Source organism: Poecile atricapillus, chromosome 9, assembly GCF_030490865.1.
Source record: "Poecile atricapillus isolate bPoeAtr1 chromosome 9, bPoeAtr1.hap1, whole genome shotgun sequence".
Lineage (NCBI taxonomy): Eukaryota > Metazoa > Chordata > Aves > Passeriformes > Paridae > Poecile > Poecile atricapillus.
Window position 1 is genome coordinate 14,358,172 of NC_081257.1, and position 22,488 is coordinate 14,380,659.

Below are 22,488 nucleotides of genomic sequence, written 5' to 3' on the forward strand. Positions count from 1 at the left end.
ACAATTGCATTTTCAATGGAAATCAAAGTTAAACACCATAAGCACGAGTTTTTCTAAAGATCAGTTTCTGAGTTAGGCACCAAACACAAAGACTAGATTTATTGAGTCACTATCCCAAAACCTTGTGTGAAAAGATGAAGCAGCTCTCCTTCAAAGGTGTCCTCTTAAATGCCAGTCCCCAGATGAGGACTCCAAACATTTGTGTTGTCACCTGGCTTACACCATGAGAACTACTTGAGAAATTCTACTTGTTGTGTTTCTTTTCCCTGTCCTTCAGATCCCGCAAGGCCACGAGCCTTCCGCTGCAATGGCCATGCCTGCAACCCTCCCGTGGGGAACCTCGCCACAGGAAGGACACCAGTGACCACCACCACGTGTGGCCAGAACAGCACAGAGCTCTTCTGCTTCTACCCAGAGCAGAACCTCCTCCACCACGCCTCCCCCAGCTGTGGGCAGCCCCGCTGCACCAAATGCAACAGCAACCAGCCTGATAACTCCCACCTCCCTGCTGACATGACAGATGATTTCTTTGCAAACCCCGTCTCCTGGTGGCAGTCAGCCCAAGGGGTACACAGAGAGGAAATCCGACTGGACTTTGAAACAGAATTCTACCTGACCCACGTCATTGCTGTGTTCAAGTCACCTCGCCCAGCTGCCATGGTGCTGGAAAGATCCCAGGATTATGGGCAGACTTGGAGGCCCTACAAGTATTTCTCTGTCAACTGTACAGCTACTTTTGGGCTCCAGGATGATCTCATTGAGGAAGGCTCCATGTGCACTTCCAGGTATTCAGATGCAGTGCCCTGCACCAGAGGAGAGGTAAGCAATAATTGAGGTTTGGACAAAGTTTAATGTCAGACAGCTCCAGACTGCCAGAAAACAGAGTGTATCTCAAAGAGATACTGTGCATATACATTAAAAAGGTATCCTCTCCCTAAAGGCTTTGTGCTGAGCAAATAAAGGGGAAGAAGAAGAGAAATTATACATCAGGGATAGAAATGCTTTAGCAAATTTCTTTTATGAGAGCTCACAGGATAATATGAACATTACCTAATTTTACACTGCAGATGCCCAAAACTGAACTAGAATTCTAGCAAAGTAGATGTGGGAAACACACATCTGCAGAGTCAGATTTATCCAAACGATTTTCACTTTAGGATGATGTGAACTGCATGATCTTTCTTTTTTTTTCTTCATATAAAAATTCTTAGATGATTGGCTGACTTTTAAATACATAATTTCTCCAAGTTCAATGTTTTCTTGCTTTCACTTTTCATGCTGGTGGTGACTATGGCTGATTGTATCAAGCCATAGGCTTCAGAAATGAAACTGCTTGGAAGCAGAAGTGGGAGAGAGCAGCCAGGATTCACTACACAATGGTGGGAAAAGCTCTGCCTTGGTATGAATATTCTGATTTGTTCTCTGTTTCAAGAGAGGCTTGAATATTTTCATGTTCTTTCACTTCCTTCTCTCTTCCTCAGAGAAGTCACAATCCTTTTGGTTTCAATCTTGGAGTGGTCAGCAGACTCAGCAGTAACACTTATCTGCAAATTAAGCTTAGGTGGGAGGTGAATGGTCCAGATAGGCTTCAGAAAACCCAGTGTTGCAGCAGTGCACTTCAAAATGCACATGAGAAGAAGCCAAGGTATTATACCCGAGGCAGGGGCACAGCTGTAGGGAGAGATTCATCCGTGTGTAACAGGCTAAGAAACATCTCTGAGTATTAGAAACCTGGAACAGATCATCTGACTACTAAACTGTCTTATTTCTGGAGCAGTAATTCTGCTGGTCAGTTATCATGATTCATTTCATGTCCAAGTCAAATGCAAGTCAAATGCATGCAAATGTCTTCTGTAGGGAGGTTGCAATTTGCCACGTCAAGAATCTCGGCAAGTAATATACTTTTCCATTCTTGTGTGCCTTCCAATCAAAAATCTGGAAGTACTTTGCAAGATCCAGTTAATGATCTTCAGCACACATACAGGGTTCTGCTGCCATTTCACAGATGGGAAAAGAGCAGCACAGGAAGGTGAAATGTTTTGTGGTAAAGGAGGACAATTCTGGTTGAGTGAGGGACAGAATACAGGGTCTGAGGGAAATGCTTTGGCCTTAAATGCAAAATAACCCTTCCCTCTCTGCAGTGTCCCCTGCACTGTGTTGGCTTTTGTACTTACTTGACCTGGGGAATATCATTAAGACCATGTGCTGCTGCTGCTACAACAAATCTAAGAAGTGGATGGCAGAAAATCAAATAATAAAACATTCATCTGATGCAAGCCTTTGTGATTACAAGTGTCAAAGTGATTCTGTCAATTTGGGCAGCAGCTACACTGAAATGAGTATGTCTGTGCTTAATCAATGGCATGGTAGTAGATGTCAGGAAACAATACTAATAATGAAACCAGTCCTATTTTACCCCTGTAGATCCCAAATACTTTCATGAACATGAATTGAATAGGTGCAGAGGTCACTTCCTCCATGGGAGAAGTGCTGAGGCTTTAAAGCAGCACACAGGAATCTGTGTGGCAGCAACAGAGGACAAGACAAATGCAGATGCCCAAAAGCATCACATGTATCACAGCAGATTGACCTATCATGATGTATCACAGCAGATTAACCCAAAAGGATTGTCCAGATCTGGACAGACTTTACAGAAACCTCTTAATCAATCCATAAATGTCCCGTGGCAAAGGTGCAGAAGCAGCAGGTTTTCAGGTCAGCAGTATGACATAGCAGATCCTTTTGTGAGTTGAAATAAAGGAAGGCAGAGTGTAGCTATTTAAAGTGATACCTGATCAGATTTGCCTGAGTGACACTGCTACTGTTACTACAGGTCTCAAGGGAGCTTTGCCCACACACCTCAGAACTGCAATTTTACACCTTGTTTTGAAGATGTCACAAATGTCACCAGAGCATCCCCTCAAGCACTGACTCAAGTGACTTTGAAGGCAGCTGACTGAATCCCCACCAGTATTTTTTCAGTGTTCTCTGCTTCTTTTTCACCTCCACTCTGACCTACCCAGTTACTGATTCTGGCTAAGCCTTGGATTGCCAAGGGGTTCACATCACAAGCTGACAGCATGACTGAAATGATCAAAACTGTTCCAACTTAAGTGCTAATTAATGCTCTGACATAAATGCCAGTTTTCTTTACTGAGGGGTTTGAAGTAATTTTCACCACATGAGACTCAGGTTATTCTTGGGTCCTATTCATTCTTAGAACAGACATAAATTCCTTTTTTAACAGGGCACAAAAGGAATTTCAAAAAGGAAAAAAAAAAAAAAAAAAAAAAAAAAGATGGCCTAGTGAGAGTACTTAGGTTTAAAACCCATGCTGGGACACATCATGAAACAAGATTTCAGGTCAACTGGCTTCCAGAACTGAGAATGCAGACATGAAAGGGGAAGGGGGTAGAGCCACAGTAACCTACACACATCTGGAAACTGAGATTTCACGCAGCACATTCTGGCCACCAAGACCACTGAAAGAGTTTCTTCCTAAAAGCAAGGTAAAAAAATTTTTCAGAAGAGAAAAATTTAGGAGACTAGAATGGAGCAAAAGACATTTGGATGAGTGACATGAAAAAGTCACAGCAGAACATAATGCTAAGTTAAGGCACATCCCTTGTCTCTGGTTGATTGCCCCCTGTTTTTCCCCTCTGACAGGGTCACATATCTCCATTCCATCTCAGATAAGATACATCGGAGACATAAGGCATTGGGGAACACCTCATATAGAAATTCAAGAAGATTACTTTCTAATACATCTTTTGCATTTTCTTTTACTCAAGCATTTGTCAAATCCCCTACTCCCATTCAGATCCAGAGTACTTTAATAGGTAGAATCTGTCTATCTGAATCCTAGGATCTTCATCATTATCTCATGAACTGAAACCAACCAACACCACAGTTTTAAGGCCTCTTCATCATCTGTAAGCTCATCTACAGGGAATACTGGCATGACTGAGAGATTTTTTACCCACTTGTCCATCCATCTGTTCTTCTAACTTAAAAACACTGTACTATATAGTCACAGAACCTAAAATGAGACATCAGGTCAGATAACATAAACCAAAACTCTGGCCCAAGCAGAAGGAGAAATTGCATCAGACATCAATGCGAGTTGCAGTTCAAACATCACGTGGGGGAAAAAGGGACTGAAATGTTTGAACCTGCATCCTGACAGCACGTGCACTCAAGGATCTGAGAGATTAAAAGCACGTTTTTAATAAACTGGAATATCAGGAAATGAAAACAAATGTTCTTCTCCATTGAATATGATGTTTGCATGAAAGGAAGACATTAGCATGCGAAGTGGGGTGAAACACTGACCTGCTCATAACCATCAGGCTCAGAAGGAGACCCTTCCCCTACTGGGTCTAGCTGGTGGAAGGGAGTTCTGAATCAAAGGCTGGTTCATTTATGTGAGTGTCTGTGTGACAGATGACACCAATGAAGTGTGATATAATAAACCCATTACTGGAATTCACTGGGGGCTGGAAGAATTGTGTATGCCTGAATTAAGTAACTGGTTTCTATGGCAACATGTTAAGTGTGCCTTGCACAGAAGACCTGTTCATTCTCCGTTTTGTATCCTGTGGTGACCTCTTTAGGGACAGAAGTCCCCAGCAGTGCCTTTTGTCAAAGATGAGTGGACCCTCTTTGTGACTCAAAGACATTTAATCACTCTTCTAAACACACTCCACTCAGTGAATGCCAGACCAAGACAGGTTGTGATGGGTGCAGTTCTGTCTGCTTCAAAAGCCACCAGGTTGTTCAGACAGAGGCCACAGTCAGCCCTCTGGAAGGTCTTTTCTTCTGCACTGACACTGAAGCCTCTGGTGCCTTTCTCCATCCCCGGGGTGTTCCTGAGCAATAGCTGTGCCAGAGGGGGACCACTCGCACCCAAGCACCAAAGCAGGCCAGGGACAAGGCTCTGTGTGGGATGTATGTGATCCTGTTCCAAGGACCTGCATTTCCCACTGTCTTTTCTCAAGCTTCTCTTTTACTGTGTTCATGCCAAACCTTTTGATAAACAAAGAAGTATTCCCTGTGCTCACACACATACACACACCCCTCATTAAATGGCAACATCAATAATTCAAGAGGCCACCACTGAGGCTTCGATGACTTCTTATAGTTCTGATCTCATATGGCAGTGGGGTCACTGGAAAGAAACCTGCTCAGCACATCACAAGGTTGAATTCCCAATAGCTAAGATTCAAAGACAGGGTCTTGCACTTCAGTGAATTATCCAACAGCCAGCAGGACTGGCCTCTGAAAGTGATGCTCGGGTTATTCCAACTTCCAGCTGGGTTATTCCAACTTCCATCTGGAAAGGATTCCAGGAGGGATTAGTCACTAGTGTAGGTAAGTGCCTGATTGTTATGATTAGGGCTGTCTGTTCAGCATTTCGTTTAACTGGAGCTGCAGAGCAGATAGAATGCAGAGACCAGTTGAGAGGAAGCAGTTAACACCAGCACTGTAAACAAGCTGATAGCACTGCCAGGCCGTGCTTCCCTGGAGGAAGAATTAAGGGGCTCAAGGATTTGTCTCTGAAGGGAATTCAAACTGACTGAGACTCATCCAGCAATCCCATCCCTGGCAACTGAACTTGAGGAGGGCACCAAGTCTCCTACTCTGACCTGGTTTGTAATGAACCATTTCAGAAACATTTGGAAGATTATAAATCAGACAGAAAGACACAGCAATGGGGGTTCTTTAGCATTGCTTCTGCATTTTCTTCATTTTCTGAACATAGAAGGCAGCAGCAGATATTAAATATCTTTTCTTCTCACCCTTTTTTATAAAACCTTAGTGGAGGTTTATTTTTTTTTCCCCAGCTTTAAGTTTGAAAAAAAATTGTTGCCTAAATTGCTATGAAATTTAGTAATTTATTGGTGTAATTTTCAAACTCCAGGCAAAAGAACACTTAAATATTTGCTCTCCAGTTGTCCACACATCACTGTCACAGTGAAACTGTACATTTAGCTAATTCTGTTCATGTGTAAGATTTCAGCCAAGACCTAGAGATGCAAATGGCTCCACTTACAAGAAATGGATGCTCTCCCTTGAGAACACAGCTTGGTTGACATGCATTGACACTGATGGTGGTGGGTTATTTTGACTTTCCCTGACAATCCAGCAAGCAGAGAAATGAGTCTCCCTGTTCTCAATCCAGCTCCCAGTCAGATGTTGCATCACAGAGCTCCTTGTGCTGCCCTTTGCCATTTCAGAGCAAGCACCATCCCTCCTGATGAAAAAGGACACTGCACTTCATGGGAGCATGGAAATGTTCTCATATCCCCACTACGGTGCTGCTATGTGGAGTTTTGCCCGTTCCCTCTATCCAGACTGAAAGATGAAGAGTTTTCTGTCAAATAATCTAGATTTTGTTTTTCAACTACATTACCTGTCTCATAGAGGGTACTGCTTCTCCCTACAACCCTTGCCTTTCTACGTGGATGTACATCTGCAGATAACCTGAACCTACAGAATACGATTTGTTTGAGGAAGAGAAAAAGTCTGCATGGCTCTTAGATTTGCCTGACTTAATTATGCCATAATCACATTGGCAGCCATGCCTAAATACTGATATTAAAATGCCACACCAACTGGATTACTGGAATAACCTCAAAGCAAATGGAAACTGAAGACACATCAATCCTTTCTGATTTGGAGAATAGAGAATGAATTCAGGATGCCACTGGTAGCTGAGTTTACCCAGATCAAAGAAATTTTAAAAATCAAAAGCACAATTATTTCTTTAACAAGCTACCATATTCCACACTGATTTCTTAGCTTTGTTCTCTGGAAGGACAGAAAAGCAGTGGATCTTGACTAAGAAACACCATTCCATGAGTTGTCAGAATAGACCTTATAAAGGCTGGGAGAAGAGTCACATTTTCTCTGTGCTCCAAACAGTAAATCAGAAAAGAGGCTACTTCTTAGTTAAGACTACTGTACCACAAGACAGAAATCCATCAAACAAAGCACAGGACATATGCCACTGGATAGGAAAAATTCTGAGACAATTGTTTACTGTTCCTTTAAGAATAAAATTAACTCACATGAGAATCTCTTAGTGAAGAGGATTTAGGAGTGATGAGAGTTTTTATTGCAGCTTCCTTCTGATGGATCCAGTATAAGCACACAGACATTTCTGACCTCATTAACCTGATTGTGTGCAGCATGATGAACACAGCTTAAGGATGATTTGTAATATCGAATTCTTGCTCTGCATAAGGATCTTCTTTTGTAGGAGGCCATGCATTGGCACTGCCCCCCATTCATGATTCATATTCCTTGGCCTTAGGCTATGAGTTTGCAAGGTGGAACCTTTGTTGTGTCCATATCTCTTCTGACTAATACTGTCTGGAAGATCAGGTTAAGAAAACAGAATTAGATGCATCAGGAATGGAGAAGCAAAACCTATGGCAAGAAACCAAAAATCTGAGACACTGTCTCCGAAATGAAGATGATCTCTTGATAGGTGACAAAACAATGTGAGGCTGTGTCAACTTGTGTACAGCAAAACCAGTCACAAACAGTGACTGCCGTTTAGCTCTGCACACTTACAGCATTTTCCAGACTTCCTTGCTCTTAGGAAGGTCAGGAGAGGACAGGGTAGTGACCATCTTTTTGAGGCACAGCTGATTGACTTTTGAGAATGAGAATGGCAAATATGTGCTCGATAGCAGATATGCAGATAAGCATGAACATCCTACTCAGCATTCAGCTCCAAAGCCAGCTCCTGATTCTAAGAGAAACTCGTGACCTAGGATGTATTTCCACAAAGGGTTAAATTATAGAGGTGCTGCACACCTTCAGCTTCCACACAGTTCAATGGAAAGATTTCTAGGGTGTCCCTAAGCAGACTCAATCACCAGCAGATTTTCTTCTGCAGCTGTGCCTATGCTACTTTTATGACAGCTGAACACTGATGTTCAGGGAAACAACTGGGAGATTTCCCAGCAGTCCATTACAGCAAAAAAAGAACCGAGCTTGCTACCAGATAGAGATTTCATTAGATGAGAAACAGCTTTACAGTGAAAATCATGGGAAGCTCTTTTCAAAACTTACATCTTAATTAAAAGAAAACACTTCTTTTTCATTATGCTTTCTTCATATCTTTTACATGAATGTAATGGAAAACTGAAAACTCACACAGTATCTCTGGGAAATGAAAAAATAATTTGCCTTTCTGCAAAAGGCAGAAGTCAAATGTCTATCTGTATAGAAGGAATTTGTTTCATAGGCTTTAGAATTACCAACCTTGCAAACTGAAATAAAAAGGACAAATAACACAGGGAATGTCTCTTCCTACAGATCATGACTCTAGGAATTCACTAATACTTGCATCAATTTATAATCTAATCTTTAATACATTCATGTCTCAGCAGTTGAGACAGCCAAACTCTTATCTTTTGCCTGCAACTATTAAAATTGCATGTATGTATAACCACATCCAGGAATTCTCAGGGACTTTTCCAGATACAAGTTTATTAATATTCATCCCATTGCACAAAGTACTTGAATACCAATAACCCATTTTTATGGAAAGAAAGCAGTACATGAAACTGAGTTCCTACTGAAATCAATCCAGAACAGCATGAGGCCCTAGTTAATTGGTGAGCATTATAGAGAACAATAGTGCTGGGGCTATGACCAAATAGTTGCATTCCCAACTCTGTACTTTTATCAAAGCTATACTTTCTCCTTTTTCAAATAAGTATAATTCTTTCCTAAATCATATAAAATTGTCAACCCATATATATATATAGCCACCACCAATCTGTCCCTTAATTTAGGATCCATCTTTCCTTAGGGAACTATAAACCCAAACACTTTCATTTAAAACATAACCATGCATTTATAACACAGAAAAAAGTTTAGGGAACAGGTTTTGTTGGGTTATTTGTTTATTTATTTTAATCTAAATTATGTATTTCTGGAAAAATAATTCCTGGCATGTAAGGTAAGATACCAGTTCTTTTAAAAAAATTATCCTAATCTAGAATTATTTGAATAAATACACATAGTAGACTAATGAAGAGAAAATAACATATTTTTCTTGACTGTACAACAATCTATATGTTAAGGAACCACTTTCTGACTGGCACTTTAATGTCAGATGAAACATTCAATCGAATATTAAAAAGTGAGGCAAGAGATGGTGATTACCTTACCCAATTGCCTGTGCTCAAGAATTTTAACCACCAATATTTCAAGGAGAATGGGACATCCAGAAGAGAGAGAAAATCCATTTTCTAATCCTGTGCATATGTGAAATAAAACTGCTAAACTGATTTAATTATGAAATAAAGCTGCTATCTCTGTGCAAAATGTAGCTCACCTAAACCTACATCTGTTGACACAATATATCTGCTGATCAAAATGTCTTTGATTTTTACTAAGCTAAGGAAGGTTAATTCCTCACTGGAGGTTGAATCCTAGAAGAACATTTAAGTGCAGCTCCCAGAAGACCTCAGTAGTGTTATGTCACCCAAATCAGATCTTTAACACTTAACAAGCCTTGCCTTGGGAGAAATAAAGACAAGCAAATCCAGTCTCACCAGTGAGCTTATTCCAGACAGAAATGTGTCATGAATTAATCATACAAACAAACTCTTGTACCTCAGCTGGAATGGAATACTGTTTTTTCCTAAAAGGATGCCACAATCCCTATGGGACTCCAAGCTATTAATGTCTCTACTCACAAATGATGTTCAGTGCTCTGATGGGATACGGAAAATGCCAAAGCAACTCCTCTCAAGAGAGGCATGGCCAGAAATGAAAATATTTGCAAAACAATAAAGCCACAGGAAACCAAACCTTTTTCTAAGCTGTCAAGCAAAGAAACAAGAAACAAAACAGCTTGGTGAAAGCAAGTGGCCCTTTGCTGACAGAAGAGCCCCCGACAGCTGCTCCTTGCCTAAAGACCTCAGGGCTCTCAGAATGCCAATTACAACATGGGGAGGATGGATAATTGACTGGAGACCCCAAAATACGAATCCATCTGTTTAAAGTTGTCATACCAGTTAGAAAGTAGGCTTCTAGTAGTACAGAGGATTTTCTTCACCTTTACCATAGCACAGTGCAACACTATTGCTATCAAGATGTATAGTGCCAGAGAGAAAAAAGAAATCTTTTGGCCATTTGCTTATGGTTCCATTGGCCAGGGGAATGTAGACACAGGGATGGAAATGCTTGAGCTATTTTGTCATGGCTTCATTGGTCAGGGGAATGTGGGCACCTGCATTGCACAGCCTGGGCAATCTGCACACAGCTCTGCCAAACAAGGAGCTATGGGCATCTCTGATCTCACCAAGAAAGGCTGTTTGCAGCTCTGTAAATAGCTGACAATAGAAGAGAATTAAAAAGAAAAAAAAAAAGAACAGAGTTAACCAAATAGAAAACACTGTGGACATGTGGGAGAGGTACCACTGCCTTTGCTGGGTTTTGTGCAAAGTCTGGCAGCTGATTCTGTTAATTAAGGGCATTTGTCTCCCCATGTGCCATCAACATGCAAATGAACTATCTCCTAGGCATGTACCACCAAGCTCTTTTGTGGATTCTGCAAGCAAAAAAGTATTTTACATGCTACAAGTATTTAAACTGATCAATTCACTAGGAAGGAAGAAAAACTGGGAGAGGGAAAGAGGGAATCCCTGTGGAAACAAAGATTTCACTCTGGTAATACTGACAGAGTGAGTCAGACAGAGACTGTGACCACTTATAAAGCAGGGCCAAAGAATCCCAAGGGCAAATCCCTCTGCCATGATGGAAAATCTCAAGCAGAGGAGAAAACAACTACCAAATTTGAGTTAGCACATCTAAGCCTGGAAACAGTGCTAGCAGTTCTCTGTTTCAATGGCAAGGACTGTGGTGTAGCCCTCCATTATCAACCTCTCCCAAAAGCAACAGAAACAAGCACACCCCAAGAGATAGAGAAGGGTAGGGTGCTGATGAGCTAAAATACAACAGCCACTGTTAAACACCAGATTAGAACTGTGATGCTCAGAACCCAACTGTTGCTTCTCTGGAGAACTATCAAACAGCAAAAATGCTGTGACGAAGGAGTAACAACCTACAGACAGCCAGCAAGCACCAAGCACCTTGGGTCCTGTGAACTCACTGCTCTGTAGCTGCTTCTAACTAATAAACCACCTGGCTCTGTGTGCAGATAGGGCTCTCCCAGTGCTCACTTGCCATAAGCTAAACTGTGTTTCCAGCAGAGTTCAGGTCACCCAGGAAAAAGTCTGACCACAGTTTCCACTTTTTTCGTGGATGCCCATAGTGCCTTTGTTTACCTGACTCTAGAACTCATGCTAAAGCCACACTCCTAAAATGCTTCCAGAAATTGGGATGGCATTAACCTTGCATTTATGCCAATAAACCTTGGCTTTCTCTGAGTGACACTATTGTCACCTGGCTCAGAAATACAAGGAAGCAGACTTATCTTGTCCCTTGACATATTGGCTGAACTGCAGGAAGTGACAGGGCTCAGTAACCCCAGGGAGTGATGTTTATACAAAGGCATTTCCCATCTCACATCTGAGATGGGATGAAAGCAGGGGCACAGTCACTTGCTGTGGCTTGGCCAGCTGGTGGTAACTCAGCTGTCATGCTCTGGGATCAGCCACAGCCCCACAACTGCTTATGCAGAGTCTTATTGCTTTTTCCTAAAAATCGTCTTGGGATATTTGCTGTGCATGCAGAGTGCTATTATCTGTTCTGGAATGTGAACCTTCTCTTTTTCAGGTGATTTACCGTGCCTTAAGTCCGGCTAACAAGATTGAAGACCCTTACAGTCCTGAGGCTCAGGATCTCCTGAAGCTCACCAACCTCCGCCTGCTCTTGTTAAAAAGACAGGAATGTCCATGCCATGGCTCAGGATTGGTAGAGAAACCCCAGAGATTTTCCCATTATGCCATTTATGACCTGATCATCCGGGGAAGCTGCTTTTGCAATGGGCATGCCGAGGAATGTGAGCTTGCCAACAGGACGGGAGTCGTGGAGAACATGGTGAGTTCCAGACATTTATCAGTGTACTAGACTTGCTACTTGCTTCTGCTGCCTCAGCCTAAATGTGAATTTTATGTGTGATCCTGTCCCAGCCTCCCTAAGCCTATCCCAAAAAAGGGCAGCACGGTCAATCCATTATAGTGAAATCTACACCACTCTGGGAAAATATTTCCTATCCTCTTTTCTGCAGTTTTATGTATAATAACTGCAAAACACTCTGGAACTCTAAAACTCAAATAAATTGTTAAAATCTATGGACCTCAAGATACCTATAAATTGAAAGGGGTCTTTGTAATTGGAACAGAGATCCAACCCCAAATATAGTGAGTGAAATCTCCTACTGATATGCCTGCACAGAACTGAACTAATATCTTTGATGCAAAGTCTGCCCCGAGCAGAATTTCATCATCAGATCTGAGATTTTCAGAGTTGGTGAGACATGAGCAGTTCTGTCATAGTTAGGGTTTAAACCATCACTTTTATGTTTTCAACCTTTTGTGTTCTTAGCAATGCTCAGGATGTGAACATAATTTCCTCTTTCCCACTTTTTTATCCATGCATCTTTAAATAAGCTAGAACATTTTTTTTAAAAAAAGCCAAACCCTGTACTAAAATTTTTCTGTAGTACTTGGAGCGTCCCTTCCCTGTCCAATCTTTTATCTGCATTTGACACTGGATGTGCACAAGAGGAGTTGTGTTTGAATGCCCACTCAGACACTGAAATTCAGAGGAAATGGCTGATGACACCTTTTTGATTTATCTGCAAGCATTGTGTAGACAATTGTAATAACAGCCACAAGGAGATTTAATCTAATCAAATATCTAGGTACATCTAGACACATACATCAGAGATGGAATTCAAGCCTCTTTAAACTAGTCAATATCTCCCCGGGATCCAGAAATCTCTGTCTCTGTATTGGGTTTTGAAAATCCAAATAACTTTTAAAATTCTAGTCTCCAGTGCACTCTGACATAAAAGACTCAAGAAAAACATCCTAAGCTAATTTCTGTCCCTTTAGATACAGGGTACACGTGACATTTTGGCTTATGTCATTTTGGAATGTGTATTCATTGTCTTTCTTTCAACTTTCCCAGGTTCAGAGGTAGATATTGCAAGATAATTAGGACTGTATGACTTTCAAATAATTTCTGAATCTGTTCCATCTGTGGTATAAATCCAAGATTCAGCTACCCTATGTGATACTGTAAGATTCAAATAATATAGACTCACTTGAATCATAACTGTGTGGAGAAAAGCTGTTTAAAGAGAGTATCTCTTAATGTTCTTACTGCAAACTTAGACACACAGTGAAGTCAAATAGATGAATAACACACTAAGTGAAAGCAGCTGGTAGAAAAAGAAACATTCTGCCCATCAGAAAAGGAAAACACAATATTGTGTATGTTACTGGCATAACCATTGTAAACCATGACTGGATATTTTTTCCCACTGGTCACAAGGGAACAGAATCTTTTTTGTGCCATCAATGACTTCACAGGGCAGAAGGTGAAATAGTTTTGATGAAATGCACTTCACAAGTGACTCATGTCCCAGGAGAGAGAGGGTGGATGCAGCACATGATTCGCACAGATATTATCAAGTCTTTGTCTAAGCAAGGATTCAAACACAGCTGTGCAAAAAATAAGAAAGTCTTCTGTAGTTTTAACTGTCTCTAGAATCCTAGGGGAGGCCTGGAAATGACCACGAGTGGGCTGGTTTGTGTCCTCACATAAAAGTGTGATCAAGCTCACCTAAACCATTCACTAGTCAATTAGTGATTTTCCTGACAAAGAACACTCAAACCTTCAGTAGTTGTTCCAGCTTTAACATTTTGAAAACTCTTCTTTAGTGCCTGCCTAAATAATCTCTGCTGCAAATTGAGGTGATTCCTCCTTGTCCCCTCTCTCAATAACCAAAGTGAGCAGCTGATCCTATTTCTGCAGATACCATTGGAAGGTTCTCTCCATATAATTCCTTATGTTCTATTTTTGGTAGTAACCAGAGAAGTGTGAAACCTTACGCAGTAAAAATTGAAAATTCTACTTGCAGACCACACAAGCCTGGAGTAAAGATGATCATGCTACTGTATTAATCTTTTCTTTAGACATTACAGCTTAAGTCTTTCTCAAATGCAAAAGAAAACCCACTCCTGGAAGAGCCTGATCCCTGGATCCTTTTCCATTTTATCTAATATTTACCAATAATGATACAGTAGTGGTGAAGGGAGAGCTCACATAGGTCCAGATCTCAAGGTTTGGTTTACACAGCCAGCATGAGGGAGTTTATGTAAGGGTATAACTTTTTGACTTGAAACACAGTAATCTCCTTGCCTACAGGCAGGAGAAAAGACCTTTGTTGTTGAAGGTTCAACATCAGTGATAAAGTTCCTATCAGCCAAAATACACTGCAAAACTTTGCCATTTTGCAATTTCTTGTCAGAGAAAAGGTGCTCTGCTTTCAGTCACATGGTAATGGTGACCCACATAAAACAGGGTGTGGAAAAGATGTTACAAACACTTCACATCCAGAAATAATCTGATTCAATCCATAGGCCACATCTAATATTTAATGTACAGATGGACAGAACAAGTCCCAAGGCACACAGTTTTTAATGTGCCTGCTGAGGATGATGTCACATCATCCACAGATTGAAGGCAGAGCAGCTTTGTTTCCTGGGCTGCTGTTAGGTAATTAAATAAAATGCTGCAAAATATAAAGACCTCCACAGAAACTCTTAAGTAATATGAGTTTCAGCCTCTTAACTGTTCATAGTCCTCCTATGAGGCATTTTCTTCTGTAGCTAACAAAAATAAAAGCAACTTCATGTAGAATACAACTAATGTTTGATACATACAAACTAATTGTTTGATATGGGATAGGCCCAAAATCTGAGACCATTCTGCACTTGGGTCTTAGAAAATGCATTATTGTGTTAAATTGCAAGTCTGCTCTTCTTACTCTGACAGAAATCCCTCCCATTTGCAATACTCCTAACACTGCTAAACTGATACTAAATAAAGGAGAAAATTAAAGCAAATTTCTTGATACTTTTGAACCAATATCCAACACAATTTTGGAGGGATTGGATGAGCTATGGCTTTTAGATAATCTATCCATGATCAGTTTATCTGTGGACATGTCACCTCAGTCATGGCAACACGTTCAGCTTCTGGCTTCTCCACTGAGGCTGCCAATAAGAAATGCAGCCCCGTGAGAAGCAATGTCACAGATGCCACAGTGTCATAGCAACAAATGGACACAAGAAAGCTGCAGACTGTAAACCCAATGTCCAAATGGTAAATCATTCCTCATACCTTGAAATCTTACATAGTTTCATGCATATTTCTGGTCAAAAGTTTGTAAAAATTCAGCAAGATTCAAAATAGGTCCATAGGATCCAATGAAAATATTCTCTGACTTCTTATTTTGGAGCAAAACAGTAATAATTACTCTTTCTGTGGGGACTTTGTTGTTGTTGTTGTTGGTTATTTTTGTTTTGTTTTTGTTTTGTTTTTAAACAATCCATGCACCCCCTCAACACAATTTATCTAGATGACATTTTCTGTACAAACAGCTGAGAATATCATGTTGGGTAGGAGGAAAACTGAGAAATGAAGATAGGAGCTGTAAATAGGCAAGAAACTTCAGGTCAAACATGTCATGAATTTTGTTGAGGTTTGTTGCTATTGACAGTAATGTTTTCTTGGTTTCTATTTATCTTTACTCAGATTGGGAAAATAAAAGGAGACCCAGAGATGTCATTCCTCACCCAATTTCAATAGCTTCAAATGGTAGATAATGGCAAAATTCTCCTTTCTGAATAACACAGCCTGCATTTTTCAAACTCTTACAAGTAGTTTCTAGGTTTTTGGTTTTTTGCTTTTTGTTTTTTTTTAATGGGTGGCATCAATATGTTGTTATAAATGAAACAACTGCCAGGACCCAGGCAGCTGAATCTGGCCTTGCTCTATGGTTGGATGCAACAGAACACAATCCTGTCCAAGGTATTGACACTGCAGGATGTACAAAGTTGTGTGTGTCTCTACAGAGCTGTCAGGTTTAGGATCTGCTTTGATGGCCCATTTTAGCTGAGCCCAGAGGTGTTTCCAGAACAAAGTTTACAAAGCAGAAAGTGCATATGGACAGAACACAGAATCAAGACCAAAGTCCTTTTTGTTTGCCAAACATTTCACAATTCTCTTTCTAGCTCATGAGAAGTAAGTTTGGAAAGAGGAAAGCAAATGTGGATTAAAATGCTTTTTTTTCTATAAAGCATTAGGGTTTTTTTCTTTACTTCTAATTATTGGTACCTACACTGCCAGGAAATTCTTACAAGTGGCCTCGGATGTTTCTTTTGCTTCTTTATCCTGTTTACAGAGACAAACTAGACTCCCTGTGGGCCTGATCCTCCATAATGAAGCAAATGGAAAGTTTTTCCATTTACTTCAAAGGGAGCAGGATCTGGTTCTAAGTAGGATTCCTTGTTTGGCATAATGGAGGTTACATAAGGTAAAACTTGCTTTTTTATATCAATTTTCTAGGTGACCAGGGTGTCGTAACCCTTGCAAATATGATCTACCTCCTCTTCAGATATCCTGTGCAGTTCTATTCATAATCCCCAGCTAAGTTTTCACATTATCTGATTCCAGCTGTGCCCAGAACTCAGAGATGCAAGATGTGACACTCACTTTCAGGACATTTCAACAGGGGAATTTACTAATTTCTATGTGATTCGGGCACTTAGTGCTAAAATATTGAGTCTCATTTCCATTTCTGCTTCCTCCATTCTTAAGACACTCACCAGGAGCTGGGGACCTGCTGTAAGTCAGGTGCAGCATTTCAGCCTGACAGCTGTTCCTCATGTGCAGTTTGTTACAGATTGATAATGGAGTTACTGGCACTGCAGGCAAAAAAAAAAAAAAAAAGAGGGCAGCTTGCCCCCAAAATCAGCAATAATCAAGGTAGAATTCAGAAAGAAAACAATAAGAAAGCAGCATGAAATATGGACTGAGGGAGGTGAATTCAGGCAGAGGGTGGAGTTGTGTCTTGAAACTGTTACAGACTGAGTGATATTATCTTGATACTGTTCAAAAAGTTCTTCAGGATGTCAGTCTGAATATTCAGCTGAACACCATCACTGATTTTTCTCCAGCATTACCAATTCAGTGAATTTGGAAGCAGCAGCAGCTCATTCACTCACTCACTGCTATGGAGATCAAAACCTATACGGGCTCAGGTGCTGCCTCAAGTGTCCCAGCTCTACTTATCCCTGCCAAGTTCCTGCAGACTTCATTCACCAGTCACCAAGTATGAGCCAGAAACTGAGTTCCCTCAGAAAACACCCAAATGTGTAGTAGCTTTCTGACATACACATGTATTAAACCATTTCCCAGACAACAGCAAGTGACAGAGGAAAATAATGGCTTTTCTCATTCCTGATTAGAACAGGAATTTGAGCTGTCCATCTGCGCACAGCAGGCACTGTAATCTGGGATCACCCATCAAATCATCCATTCTCTTTGTGACTTTGAAAAAGATAAAGGAAATTTTTAGTTTGACCTCTTATAAGTTGTGTGTGCTCTCCTTAGGACTTGATATTCAAGGATTTCTTATAAATCTGCATGGATATGTCTTTTCATTTGGAGAGACCACAGAGCCCATTTGAACTGTAAGAGAAACAAAGCAGAACAGCAGACACTGTTTCATTTAACCATGCAAAATGACCCAGGAAGACTCAATTTACTACAAGCAGGTAAGGGATAGCATCTGATGTCATTGCAAACTGTGGTGTCCCAAATTTTCTCCAGCGACATTACAGAGTGAATACAGAGACCAAAGGCAAACATTTTTTCTGAATCAGCAGCAGTTGCTCTGACCTGGAAGGCTTCCAAATGTAACCTTCATTCATTAGGAAAAAAGCCCCCAAACAGACTGAGAGTAGCCCAGGAGAAAGAGCAACCACAATGTTGACTGAAAAGACAATAGGTAAAGAAACTAAATAGGCAGAGAGAAAGCAAGAGCCTTCCAGTGTTATACAAAGCTAAACAGAGTTTAGAACAATTTAAAAACTGGAGGACAAAAAGGTGAAATATTTTCTCTCAGCAGTGGATCAGAATTCAGGTGAAGAAGCTTTGTGCAAAGACGACTACGTATCATGTAATTTCTTGGAACTGTTGTATGAAAACAGGATAAAGTTCTACACTATGTGCTATAAATCCAACAGCAGTTACAGAGATTGATGGAAGAACTACTGGATAAAACTCATGGCTGAGTATAGCATGTCAAGCTAAATTATTAGAACTGATCATCCTGGCATTAAAATCCACAAGGCTATAACCTCCTCTATGTCCTGATTCAAAGCTGCTCGGGGTGGCTGATGTACAAATCAAAGCCTTTGGCAACAACACCAGACTTGTAACAGCATGAATGTGCTGTGAGACAGATGAGGGAATTAATCCAGATTAAAAATACTAGTGCCAAGGGAAAAAACCCCTCGGTTTAGCTTTTTTCCAAACATGGTTTGGTTTTACAGTCCAATTTATACATAACTCATAGCATGATGTAGGTGACAGCATCGAAAGAAGCAGTAAGGTCTCAAATTGAGATTACCCAAAAAAAGTTTACATCATAAAGCTACAGTCCGAGAACACACCAAAATATAAAAGTAGAACTCACTTTCATGTGGCCATTAAAGTCAGTATGATGGTGATTGAGTATAGCAAAACATTTGTGTTCCTTTCCTGGACTAATACCCTCTAAATTCAGGTTTGTCAGTTTATAAACATCTACTCTTCAAAACTGATTAGAAAACTTGAAGCATGAAGAAGCCAGAATATCAGCATTTAAAGCCTCAGTTTTCATCTTTAAAAGCTGACAGGCTGCATTAGTGACAGGAGCAACACCAGCTAAATGCACTTGGAGAGCAGGAGTGCAAGAACGCAAACTATTCCAGGTGATGCACATGGGACTTGAGACTGGTATCATGAAATAGGGAGGTTTGTACCATCACACTGTCTGCCTGCCTGCATCTTTTTCTCAGATCCATTCCCCACAATAACTTTGGAAGACACCATCCAGTTAAAAAAATATTTGTGAGAGCAACTGAACTCTCAATACAATGAATGGGAAAGAGCCTCAGAGAAAATACAGTTGTCAGAGTAATGAGGAAAAGCAGATGAAGGGAGGTGTCATAAAAATGAACTCCATAATGTTTCCAAAGTACTCAAATATTGCAGCAATGAGCACAATGGAGAAGTCCATGCAGGCCTAAAGACCTTTGTATCTAAGGGTCAGGATATGTCAAGTGATGCAGTGTTACCTATGGAACAAAAGGATAAAGTGAAATATAGATGTGATAGAGAAATCCCCTGGATGTCAATGCTTTTACAATACATTTATATGCATTCATATAAATCAGTGTCATAAACTACTCAGGCTTTAGCTAAAAACGGGCTTGTTTCCTAACTGGTGGCATCAATCTTGCCTCTGCCCAGAGCCACCCCACCCTGCCCTGCCCTGCCACACCCCGCCCACCCTGCCCACCCTCTCGCGCACCAAATCATAGTTTATTGTGGAAGTGGCTGCTTTACTCCTGGTGTGTAAAATGGCTTGAAAGCAGAAGTAGTTTCAATGGTAACTTTCTCTTTGAAGTCTGGACTAGCTCACTTTGCAAGGTCTGACTTCTGGTGTGAATACCTGCTTCCAAATCTGATATATATTTAAATATTCCCATGACTAAAAATCATTATTGTGTTCCAGTGAAGGTAGGTATATACAAAGGAAAGAAGTTCTTTATTCAAGTAATTTTTCACAGAGAGAACTATTCAGCCAGTCTTAGTCAAGACTTTGTGCACTTTATTTGTCCATCAAATAGTATGTATTGTTTTCCAGCTTAGACGGGTTAATTTACTACAGCCCCATTCTTCAGCCAGCTTTTGCTCATTTCTGTTGAATATCTTACAATTTGTAATTTATCTGGTAATGAAATGTTCAAAACTGAACACAGCATTGCAGGTACAATTTTCTGTCCCTTTGGAGTTACAGTGCTCTTAGTTCCATAGCCCAAAATTTTACTAGGCCTTTTCCACTAATCTAATTTATATATTGTCATATGTAAGTTGGCAGGCTGGTGCCTATTGTACCTAAGTTAAAATATCAGTGCCTTTCTTACAGAATATGTGGGTTTAGGTTACTTTTCTGTGGCGTTACTGGTTGGTATTTTTCCATTTTTAATATTTTTGCTATATTTTTAACTGTCCTAGGATGTCCAGGACTATTTGCTCATTCATCTAACAGTTTATAATTTAGTAATTCATGGTTATTTCATTTCCCTTTTCCAGATCAGTGCTAATATCAAATAAGAGAGAGCCCAGCATCCTCTGTTAGCCTGTGCTCTCCTGTGACTTGGCTTTGCTAGCACAGAGTACATTTGATACTCTTTGTATGTTCTTGCCCTGAACCTGTAAATCAAAATAAGACCTGTTAGCTCACCCAGTTTAGAGTCTAGAGAGCTGTTCATCAATGCAGTAGTTAAATAGCCAGCTGAGAGTTAAATTGTTGCTATCTGCATTTTATAAGGTGTTGGAAAAATTCTACATCATTAACAACTGTGAAAAGAGAGGGCTACATGTTTTAACTCCAGGCTCTGTGGGTTTCCTGAGAGTGCCAGGCAGCTGTATGGGAATTGTGCAGAGGTCCCACCACCTTATGAGGCTGCTGGGGGCTCCAGCTGTTCCTGCAGCTGTCTGACTGTGTCTCTTTTCCCCGACAGGTCCACGGGAAGTGTGTGTGCAGGCACAACACGGCTGGGCACCACTGCGAGAAATGCGCTCCGCTCTACAACGACCAGCCGTGGAAGCCAGGAGATGGGAAAACAGGGGCACCAAATGAATGCAGAAGTAAGTGGAAGGCTGACCCAGGCTCTCAGGCAAAGCTTCCCCACAAAGACTTCTGTGATTTACAGTAATGGTGCCATTACAGAAACTGGGGATATATTGCTGATCATTGACGGAGAACTTCAGTGTGCAGCTCGTTTTTCTGCACTGGGGCTACTGGGGAGGGGAATTTACAAGCCAGAAGTTGGGTTTTCATGTAGCTACACCCCCTCACGTTCCTGCCAGATTGGTTTGGAAAATGATACCATGATTACTGTGTCAGTTTAAAGGCCTGAAGGACATTCTCTTGTCCTCACCAGAGTGTCGCTGTCACAACCACACCGAGAGCTGCCACTTCGACCTGAGTGTTTGGTTGGCCTCGGGGAAGCGCAGTGGGGGAGTCTGTGACAACTGCAAGCACAACACAGAGGGACATCGGTGCCAGAGGTGCAAACCAGGCTTTTACCGGGACAGAGGGAAGCCCATGTCTTCTCCAGAGGTCTGCAAACGTAAGTGATCGTGTTACATGAGGTGAAAAATGAATGGTGAAAGATTCATTGAAAGAACAAAATAATTTCTATCCAATCAGTAACTCCTATAGAGGTAACTCATGAGTATTACTATCTTTTCTTTCTATTCTTCTCCTAAATGACAGGGGGTTTTGATCAAAGGTAATCATCTTGATTTTTTGTGTTTATTTTTCCCATTACAACGTTTTCTTGTGAAAACTCCAAATGCATTACTTCCTGAGGAAAGGTACGTTCTTCTTATGTTTGGTTTTAAATTAATATGGTTCCTTTTCTCCTGAGGCACATTTTATTTACCTGGGGTTTCTTTCTGTGTCTCTCAAGGCTGTGTGAGCCTATGTGCAAGCTATTGTTAAATTCCATTTGGTTGTGGAACATATATACATATAAAGTATTTATGTGCACATAAATACATATAAAGGATGCAGAAGATAGAGGAGGCCTGTGTGTATTCACTTGGGAACAAATACATCAGAACTCAGACTTATCTTGGGACTCTACAGCTGTGTTATGGGGTGCTGTGCCCAAATAAATTGCATCACTAGCACTTCAACAGAATGTGTTAGGGTGTGTCTTGGGCACAGAGGCACTAATGGCTGTACAGAGGATGTACAGCCTCTGGATCAAGATAGTTTGCACCCAGCCAGTCTGGCAAACAGCCCAAACCTCCCTCACTTAAAGTAAACATTTCCTGAGTATCCTGCCAGGCTTCACATATCTGATTCTATCTCACATCTGTTTGAGAGGTTGTTATTTCCAGCAATATACCTAATTTCATTTTTCCCTTTGGATAATTTTCTTTCCCCATAGCTCAGACATCATCATAGAGAACTTCATCCTCTGTTATCTGACCTCTTGGCCACTGACATAATGAGTCTTGAAGCTTTTCTGACCCTTTTAATGCTCTTCAACGTGACTCCTCTTAAACACTCAGGTTACTCCTCTCCCTAGGTCTGTGGGTCCTGTGATATTGCTTAAACCTTCTGTGCCCAACATATCCAATGTTTCTGCTCTTTTGCCTTCTTACCACTGGAACTTGGTGACAGCAGACTGTTCCCAC

General features: G+C 40.9%; 1 protein-coding gene across 1 annotated transcript in view; it reads left to right on the forward strand.

The window, feature by feature from the left end:
- LOC131582353 (netrin-4-like) overlaps positions 1-22,488 on the forward strand; it is a 41,866-nt gene that overhangs the window by 7,313 nt on the left and 12,065 nt on the right. Inside the window, exons 3-6 of the mRNA XM_058845446.1 lie at positions 278-819; positions 11,764-12,027; positions 20,799-20,925; positions 21,222-21,410. Coding sequence (XP_058701429.1) covers positions 278-819; positions 11,764-12,027; positions 20,799-20,925; positions 21,222-21,410 — 1,122 coding nt within the window. The remainder of the gene's footprint in view (positions 1-277; positions 820-11,763; positions 12,028-20,798; positions 20,926-21,221; positions 21,411-22,488) is intronic.